The 10,191-nt window shown below is 41.7% G+C and overlaps 1 protein-coding gene across 1 annotated transcript in view; it reads left to right on the top strand.

Annotated features, from left to right (window-relative positions):
* Window positions 1-1,003: 1,003 nt before the first annotated feature.
* The window catches only part of OBI1 (ORC ubiquitin ligase 1), a 41,176-nt gene continuing 31,988 nt past the window's right edge, over window positions 1,004-10,191 (top strand). The window contains exon 1 of the mRNA XM_038569835.1: window positions 1,004-1,159. Coding sequence (XP_038425763.1) covers window positions 1,088-1,159 — 72 coding nt within the window. The 5' untranslated portion in view covers window positions 1,004-1,087. The remainder of the gene's footprint in view (window positions 1,160-10,191) is intronic.

Genomic DNA, 10,191 nt, shown 5'->3' with positions numbered 1-10,191 from the left:
TCACACACTGTGCTTCCGAGTTCTACAGCACAACGACACCCATCCGATCCAACGTGCCCCTGACACGAAGGCTCTCAGCGCCCGTGCAAGTGTGCAAGCGCCTTCCGGGGAGCGCGGCGGGCTGGCCCTCTGCAGCTTGCTCGCTGGGGGGTGTGAGTCGGGGTCCGCGGCGCGGGACCCCCAAGCCTCGGTTAGACAGAAAGCACGCGAGGGCCGACCATAAGCACGTCTTCAGGGAAGGCTGCGTTTCAATGTACCCAAACGCCGTCGTCAAAAGGCCGAGAGACCATCCCTGTTTGCTGCTTTTTAAGTGACATTACATCATTTGAAAATGGAAAAAAAAAAAAAAAAAAAAAAGATCCGAGAGCGGCAGAAAGTTGTTTCGAAACCTTGAAATGTGTAGATAACATCTTTTCCTGTTTAGACTGCGCCGTGTGTTTGCAGACTGTGTAGGGTTTGATTTTTAGGCGAAAAACCTCTCCCGGGCATCCCTGGGTGGCTCGGCGGTTCGGCGCCCGCCTTTGGCCCGGGGCGCGGTCCTGGGGTCCCGGGATCGGGTCCCGCGTCGGGCTCCCTGCGTGGAGCCTGCTTCTCCCTCCTCCCCTCTCTCTCTCTCTCTGTCTCTCTCTGTCTATCATGAATAAATAAATAAAAAACCTTAAAAACAAAAAACTAAAACTCTCCCACCCTCCGGTAGAGAGAGTAAGGCATTCGAAAATCTCCTTCCCCATCTTCCTCCGGGCTCTGCACTTTTACTCTTTCCTTTAAACTTTCAAGATTTTCCATTGATGCCTGTAGTACTGTAGTATCCTGCCTTCCTTCTCATTCTCAAGAATCTTGCAGCTCCCCAACCCGGGATTTTTTTTCTTTTTTCTTTTTTCTTTTTTTTTTTTTTTTAATGGAAGGAAGGAAGGAAGGAAAGGAAAAGCCGCGGTGGGGCCGCGCGTTTCGAAAGCGCGTTTTCGTTTCCTTCCCCCGGCGGGTTGTGGCCCTGCCGGGCTGCCGTAGCCGGCCTCGCGCGGCCCCAGACGCGGCGAGAGGCCGCCGTCGGCGGGACTTCCGTGTTGGCGGGCTTCTGAACGCTGCCATGGCTCAGACCGTGCAGAACGTTACATTGTCGCTCACGCTGCCCATCACGTGCCACATTTGCTTGGGGAAGGTAATGGGTGATTCTGGGCACTTCTAGGAAACAGGGTCGGGTATGAAGTCGCCCTCCGGGGCCGAGGGCGGTCCCCGTGTGTGGCGGAGACAGGGCGAGAGGGCGCCGAGATGGGTGCAGGCGCCGGCTCGCGTTCTCCTCAAGCGGCGGGAGGCCGCGTCCTGGGGGACGGAGGGAACGCGGCGCGGTTCCCGGGCTCACCCGTGTGCCCTTTCGGAGGAGGATGACAGCGGCCTGGGGTCTGAAGGGAGGGCGGCCAGGCGGTTGTGCCTCCGCCGGCGGCCTCTCCGGGTCGACTCCGGCGTCGGAGGAGGCCTCGTCAAAAAGAAATCGCTACAGTGTTTTACGCCGCGTCGCCCCCGGTTTAGTGTGTAGTGCAGCCCCCTGAAGCACGTTTCCTGGGAGCCTTGCTAGGATCCCCTCGCCCCCTACACAGGCGGAGCGCTCGTGCCCTTGGGCCCGCCTGCAGCGCTGGTTGGGGGGTCTTTTCCATTTCCAACCGCCCCTCCTTTTCTTAGCCCAGCCTTTGGAGAGTGGCCTTCTCCCTGGCTTCGAAATTTGAAAAGTAAGTCGTAACCCGCCCCCAGTGGTGTTTAGAACGAGAGAGGCCCGGCGTTGGATTCCCGGGACGGATCAGTGATGAGACAGAATAATACCCTCCCTTTGTGTTGCAAGAGGTGCCTAACGTGTCTGTGAAACTAGGTTAGGGAAGAGTAGTTCTGAATCAGAAACGGAATTTTGAAGGCTCTGAGGCATTCGTCCCCTCTCTCATTTTCCGTTTGTACCCCTCTGTTCGGTTTTTAGAAGAGTATTTATGTTTATAACACATCGATCAAGAAAGGAAGATCCTATGCATGAACAATCAGATTTTTTTTCCCCACCACCCTGAATTGTTTTTTTTTTTTTTTTTTTTTTTACATTTGTGGTGTGTCTGTGTTTATCTTAAAATGCAGACTGAAAGGACAGCCACAGATTTAGAATTGAGACCTAAAAACTTCCTAGAGCAAACATTTGAGTGCCAGCCAACACGATCATCTATCTATCTGCCTTACTTAGGTGTTTGGGATTCTGTGTGAATTCACTTGAGTTTAAAAAAAAAAAAAAAAAAAAAAGGTAGCGAGTCAGGCTTGGAAGCAACGGATAACTTGAAATCCTCAGAATGAAATGCCAGGGAAATAGCAGATGTGCTGTGAGAGCGTACAGGGGGATGGCTTGATCAATTCTGACTGGGGAGATCAAGGATGGCTGCGTGGAGGGGGGTATTTGAGCTGGCAGTTTGCTACCACTGCCTACATACAGAGTTGGGAGGAGGAGGAGATGATGTTTGTGTTTGCTGGGCTGCGTTTGGCTCCTGACATGAAGCTCCCACATGTATGTGTTAAATTCTGAGTGAACTTGCTCCCAGCACTTAAAACCTGATAAAGGTATCTTTGGGAAATAATTTTCATTTGTTTAGTTGCATGCATTTTACCTAGTTTCACTTAGTTAACAGGCTCTTGCAGCTGTGTTGAAAATGTGCTCTGCCTGGTTGATTTTCCATTCCTGTGCTTTTTTGTATGTAACAAAGATGATACCTAGTAGAGCATAGTGCTTTGCAGATTGCAGAATGCTTTAGTATGTATTTAAGGACTTCATTTACTCCTCCCACCAGTGCCTGAGATAGGCTGTTTGCCCCATTTTGTAAAAAGAAATTTTTAAACTTAAGAAAGCTAAGGCTTACAGTCTCTGGTTTGAACCTCTGTTGTTACCATTTGTGTCTTTGGTAGATTACTTCCTAAAAACTCGCATGAGCTCTTCCATGACAGACACTCTTGGGGTCTCCTTCCCTCCCTCCCTTCCTCCCTTTCTCTCTTTTTTCCCCTGTGTTGGTTAGCTATGTTCTGAAATGAAATATGCTAATAAAAGATGAACTATTTGTGTCCTTTTCAGTCTCCTATGGAGGCATAAAGGTGTGGTGGTTGAAGGCCTGTGTTGTATGTTCAGACTGCATGAGTTCTAGCTTCTTCGATTTACTAGCTATGTGACCTGACACAAGTTATTTAACCTCTTTCATAGCAGTCTCCTTATCTGAAAGATGGGACTGGTAATGGTAGCAACACCCTTCCTCACATTTTGGGATGATTAAATCAAGTGATTCATATAATAGTGCTTAGCATAAGGTCTGGGACAGAATAATATTCAATAAATGTTTACCTTTGGTGCGGGCACTGAGACAGACCTCATCTGAGGCAATCAGCCTTTCAAGTAACTGTTCTTCCCAGTTGCTTTCTGAGGCAGGGCACTCACTTGAAGATTTGCTTTCCCAATGGAGTGGGACCCTATTTGTTCTAGAGATTGCCACAGTATGTCCAGAGGTCTTAACTAGTTCCTGTAACTGTTGCCTTTTGTATAGTTAAAGCAAATCTGATATACTTGGGCCATTTACCCTCCCTACATACCAGTATTTGAGGGGTATTTGAGATAGCATGACCTATGGTAGTTAAGTACCATGTTCTCAATGTCACTTCCCCCTCCCTGACAGTATCTCTGGCCAACTCTGGGATATACCTAAGGTCCATTCTGCTTAGCCCTCTCCCAGATAACATTGTTTTGCCACCCTCATTATAGTTCCTAAATACCACCATTAGCAAGATCCTTTCCTTTTGATTGTTCAACAGAATTAAGGGCCATTATTCCTGAAAGGTTACTGTAAACAAACAAACAAACAAACAAAAAAGCAGTGCATATTACTTTAAAGGAGAAGGTGGGGATGGGAGAGATCTCAAATCTGAATAGATGTATGTATATAGATGCTGATTGGAATGGGGAAGAATGGAGAGGTAAGAAATTAGTGGAGATAGCCTAAGTATGCACATTGTCAGTATTTTGTCTTTTGGTTACACATATCCTTAAAATTGGACGTTCAGACATTTTGCATTTTCTGCTTGTCTGTACCTCAGTCTTAAAGATGAATTCTCTGTTCAATAATGTTTAGCAACCTTGCCAATATCACAAGAGCTCTGTGTGGCTTGAAGAAGGTAGGTACACATCTTGTGGGATGAGTTATGTGTAATGTGTGTTCTTGCTTGTTCCTCCTTAATTTTTCGCTTTGCCCTGGTCTCGTGGGCCAGCAAGCAGAAATACAGGAATGAACTAGTTCAGGATATCGGTTAAATGATCTAACTCAGGATATGTTAAATGGCATTTTGGTCCTGACACCAGATTGCTAGACCAGTTTATCTCTAGATAATTCTAGTCATTTATCTCTTCAATTAGGATTCAAGCTGTGAAATCAAAAGATTGTCTGCATGTAATACATTTATTGACTATGTCTGCATTTTTCCATGAGTGATGTATCTCCCAATGTGGCCCATAGTTTTATAAAAGGATGAAGGAGATTCTGAAGTGGAGTGCCAAGCAACTAGATTTCTGATGCTGTTTGGTATTAGTATATCGTGTTCAGTTATTCCTCACTTGGGAATGAGTCCAGTTTAGGATACCACACTTTAAGATAAATATAAATGAACTAGAGTATTTTGAAGTCATTTGAAAAGGAGTTGAATTTGAGGTTTGAATGTAAGTGGAATGGAATTGTGTTGGAATGAATAGACATGATAGTGAATCTTTAAATATAAACTGTCTTTCGTTTGGAAGGGAATCAAGCTTTATGTAGCTGCATAATATTAAGATTTGTACTTTTGTAAGGACAAGCTCTCTAGCTGATATAATCTGAGATGAAATCAGCTTCTGTAGATGTGGGGTGTCTCTCTCTTATAGAGTCCAGTAATAGAGTGGATTGTTTCCAGCTAAGAGTACTATAGGAAGAATCCTTTTTTTTTTTTTTTTTTCCTTCAGAGAGGACTACTTGCCCTGCTTTATACCCATATAGTTGATTAAAAATGTTGACAAGGTCAGTCTAGGTACAAAGCCTTATACAACTTAGAATCCTCATTCTAGGTTGACTAAATTCATTCATCAGTGTTCATCAGAGGCTGTTTGTTGATTGGCCAGCATGTCATCAACCTCGGTACACTGAGTCCAGGTTTGAGTCCTGATTGCCTCTCAGTTCCTAAGAGTGGATTTAAGAACCAGTCTTATACATAACTGTCACAAGTAATTTGCTTTGAAGAAAGCCATATGGACTACATTTTTTTCTCTTTTCCAAATTAAGTTTGAAGAATGAAGATACTTGAAAAACTGTATATCAATATTGTGAGTTTTTTAACATACTTAGAGTGTAATAAATTTTTTATATTGATATATCCTAATAATCTTAAGGTTGATATGTAATAGCTGGCATGTTTACTAAACAAATAAGATTCCTAAAAGCGTTCTAGGTAGGAGAGGCAAAATCTTTCCTTTTACCTAGACATAAATGAATATGACCCAAGCGAATAGGCCTTAAGCAACTTAGTTCAGGAGCACAGTTTTAAAGTCTAGAGCCTAAATTTTAGCCCAGAGCCAAAGATTTCTTGAAACAAAGCAGAATAATCCAAAAGTTTTACTTTGAAGTTTCCAAATTCCCAGTTTGGGGTGGGGTGAGCTATTACCATGATTTCTATACCTCAGTCTTCTTTTTCATGGTGTTTCTAGGTCTTGCCTCATGAAACCCATAAAATTTTGACATAGGTGCAAGAAATAATATTTTTTGAAGAAAGATTAGCACTAGTCTTTAGTAAAGATGATAAAAGACTGAGGAGTTGAGTTTAAGTGTAATTGCCAGGCCAGTTGGTTTAGTTGCCTTTCTGTCGCATCACCTCCATCAGTGCTCCTTTTCAATAGCCCCTACTGATCCTAGAGTCTTGATCCTAATCTCTTGGTTCTTTGAGCATGTGCCCTCTATTTCTTCCTCTCAGACTGTTATTTACTAACTCTGTCCTAAGGAAGAAAAATCTATTTCTTAGTTAAAAGAGCACTCAATTTGCATTTGAGTCATATTGAATGTTGGTTGAATACTGGTCTGCCACATATAACCTGTATTATTATTTCCTTGAGTCTCAATTTCCACAGCTGAAAATGAATTTGATACTACCAGGGTCATTAAGTTGTTAGGGAAATTCATGTGACTACCCTAGATCAGTGGTTCATTCTCAAAGGGGTGGGAGTGGATTTCATCTCCCATATTTGGCAATGCCTAGAGATGTTTCTGATTGTCTCCAGGGGTGTGCTGGTTATGGTTAGTGGGTAGAACTCAGGGATGCTGCTAGCTAAACATTCTACAGTATACAGGAGAACTCCCTACAACAAAAAGATCCTCAGTCCAAAATGTCAGTAGTGCTGAAGTTGAAAAACCTTGTCCTAAGCCAATGTATAATAACGTCTAGTAAGTGATTCTAGGATAATACGGTTAATAATGAATAATCCTCTTGACTTCTCTCAGGTACATCTATTTTTTAAGAAAGGAGCTTTGTTGGTAGAGTGGTCTCTTAAAACTGAAACATCTTCAAATAAAAGAAATGAACAGAACATAGTAGAATTACAGATTTAGAGTTAATCTTTCTGCACTTAGGACTGCCCCCTCAGGCCCATTCCAATGAGCAGAGCCTACTTTTCATACCTTGCTTTTCTCTTCTCTCCCTCCTCCTCACCAACCTCAGGGTGCATTGCCCTAGAGTATCATTCCGACATGTTTACTCCAGATGAGTTTGGAATTGTACATGTCACTTGCCATTGTCATCTAGCATTTTTATTTTATAAGAATACTGTTTTAATGCCACAGATCTCATTTGAGAGTAAATAGATATACAGTCTAATAACAGGCAACTTATGACTATTTCTCTATCTCAAGAAGATTATATTAAGGAAAATTATGTGTGTGTTTAGGTACTGTATATACCAGGATCTGGGTAGAGGAAGATAGCTAGACAGGAATTGAGGGAAAGCTAGATTCTTTGCATTTTGCTCCTGAACGTTACAGTCAAACAAATAACAGGTAATTTGTTTTAGTAGTTATTTCTTCTTTATAGATTTCTATTCTCCTAAGCTAAATTTGAACCATTGTTTAGAAATTGTCATCTGGTAAGTACTTGGTCCAAAGAACTGAATTAGTCAACTGTTTCAAAACTCCAACACAATGACAGTGACAATATCAGGTATCAAACAGTGACACTGATTCTCCTGTGGGTGGCATTGCCAATGGTCTTAGCAGAGAGAACTAAGTTATCTCCCTGTGGTGGTTACTCTATAGAATTTGGCCATTAAATGGGAAGGTTAAACTTTTGCTTTTTCACAGTTTGGCAGTAGCCATTGACTTTTTGCTTCTTGAGACACTTTTAGGAACATTATCTTAATCTTTCATCTTACTACATCAAAATTCACTTTTTAAAATCTTAAGAGTGTGCAGAGCATTAAATCAGGTGCTGTAGTTGGGTACAAAGATGAGCATGCTCATCCCCTACCCCCAAGGAGCCTGAAATCTAACAGGGAAATCAATGCTTAAGGAGTACCCTTATGAAAATCAGACAAAGACCTTATTCTGCAAAGGATTCTAAAAAGGATTCATGAAGGCCTTGCAGAAGAGGTAACATTTGATTTTCATCTTAAAAGGTGGAAAGAATTCTGATTGGGGAAGCTGGAGGCCAAGAAGATTTATTAAGCTAAGAAATGAGAGCATGGTAAACAAGAAGCCTCCACTGTTCTTGTTAATTTGGTGAACATCCAGTAGATCTGTGTGGTTGAAGTGTAGGTTATATCAAGTATTGAAATAGAAGATCAGTATTGAAATAGCAGATAAAAGGGCTGTTTAAGAACCAGATTATGTTGTTCTTTGAATGCTATTCTTAAAACTGTGAACAGGGAAAAATCATTGCGTTTTGCAGGAGAGCAGTGAACACTGCTGATCCATATTGTAGAAAGATAGTTCTGCATCAGTTTGAAGGGTGGACAGAAGTGAATATTTTTCAAATTCACTTCCTCCCAGGAAGCTTGGGAGGAGGTCACTACAATAGATCCATAGCTGAAGGAATGAGAGCCTGAACTCATTATTGAGGTGAAGATGGAAAAGAAGGGATAGATGATAGGTAAAATAAAACAAAACAAAAACATTTAGAGGTAGATTTGACATATTTTGACAATCCTAGGATGTAATTTTTTCACATTATAGCTTTTTTGAAACCTGGCTGTACCTTACAAATGATGGCATCTTATAGTAATTGGCAGCATTTTTCATTCTTTTTTCTTAGTGGTACATAAAATAATGGTGCATCTTAAAATCTCTGGCTACTTAGACTTGATATATGATACCAGGATTTGGTGACCAATTGATTGGATGGTGAGGCTAAGTAAAAAGGGTGAGTCAGAGACGGTTGTATTTTAGCCCAAGTAATGAGGTGGTAGTGCCATTAACTTAGATAAGGAGTGCCAGAAGAGGAGCAAATGTGTGGAGTAGGCCAAGTTTGGGTCTGGATATGTTATGATTGAGGCAGCTCCAGGATCCTTACAGGAGTTGGCTCTGAGGCACAGAGATAATGGTAATATTATCTTTTCTTTTTTTCTTTTTTTGAGAGATTGCTATGTGGAACCCTCTATGTTTATATATTTACATTATTAAATCTTAATGTCTGAATGAAAAGAGTGTACTAAGTTAAATCACTATCTTTAGAGACCGAAACCTATGCTCATTGTAACTAAAGGGCTTACCCAAGGTCAAACAGCTCAAGTGGCAGAGCTGGAGTTTGTCTCTCAAAGCCTAAGCTTTGCCATTTACTGAGGTCCAGTTACAGAGGATTCTCAGGAGTTGTCATAGAAAATATGTTAACATGCGATACATGATATTAAGAGAGAAAATAGAACTATGCCAGATAAGATGGCCCAGGAAAAAAACATTAGAGAAAGGAGCTGTACCACCTCCAGTATTTTGACTGTAAGCATCTCACTCTGATCCTCTTTTCATCATACCTACTCTCCAGCATTACTTTAGTCTTATCCAGACCAATTTGTTGACTTATGAATATCACTTTTTCACTGTCATCATTACCATTCATATACTCATGTCCCTTGTTAGCCATGGTCATTTATTATCATCAGTCTCTTGTCTCTCTCTTTCTCCTTGGCAAAAATCCAACTCTGGGTAAACCCAACTATTCATTTGCTTCCCACGTAAAACTGCACAGGTAAAAATTGGTAAGAAAAATACACACTAGGGCAGCCTGGGTGGCTCAACGCTGCCTTCAGCCCAGGGCCTGACCCTGGAGACCCGGGATCGAGTCCCACGTTGGACTCCCTGAATGGAGCCTGCTTCTCCCTCTGCCTGTGTCTCTGCCTCTCTCTCTCTCTCTCTCTCTCTCTCTCCCCCTCTGTGTCTCTCATGAATAAATAAATAAAATCTTAAAAAAAAAAAAAGAATGACTTAAAAAAATAAAAATACACACTAGTGTTAATTTGGTTTTGGTTTATAGTCAAAATCTTAGATCTCAAATAGGAACTCAACAATGTTTGGTAGTCCTGCTACATATAAATTTCTAGTAAATTTACCGTCTTTTCAAAATAGCTGCTTTTTCTGTTTTCTCAAGTTGATAGCCCTACCCACTTCTCACTTTCAGCTGGTAACCTCACCTCATATTTAACAATAAAATATAAGCAATTGGAATTTTAGAACATGAGTTCTCTCATTTTTCCATCAACAGATCTTCAGCTCCTTTGCATTTTTTCTCACTTCCCTGGCTTTCCCTTTTGTTACACTGAAAGATAGATCCTCAGTCCCATACAAGCCAAAACCTCTGCTTTGTGCTTTGGATTTCATTCCATCTTGACTTCTTAGGGACTTTGCTGCCTATGGCTCTAATCCTCCTCTTCTTCCTCCATCATTAATATGCCCTCTTTACTGTATCGTTCTCATTGTCATTTCTTACCATGGTCTTTATTTTTATGCTCATTCCTTTATAGCAAAACATGAAGGAATTGTCTATATTCTGTGTCATCACTTAACCATTCCCTCTCTCTCAGCCTTCAATCAAGTTTCTATTCCTACCATTTCCTGAAACTGTCAGTGTTTGTCAGTAACAGATCACAATGACTTCCGTGCAATTAAATCCCATAGTTATTTTCTCTGTTCA

This window comes from Canis lupus, chromosome 22 (genome assembly GCF_011100685.1).
Source record: "Canis lupus familiaris isolate Mischka breed German Shepherd chromosome 22, alternate assembly UU_Cfam_GSD_1.0, whole genome shotgun sequence".
In the NCBI taxonomy this organism is placed as follows: Eukaryota; Metazoa; Chordata; class Mammalia; order Carnivora; family Canidae; genus Canis; species Canis lupus.
This window is presented reverse-complemented; position numbering and strand designations above follow the sequence as displayed.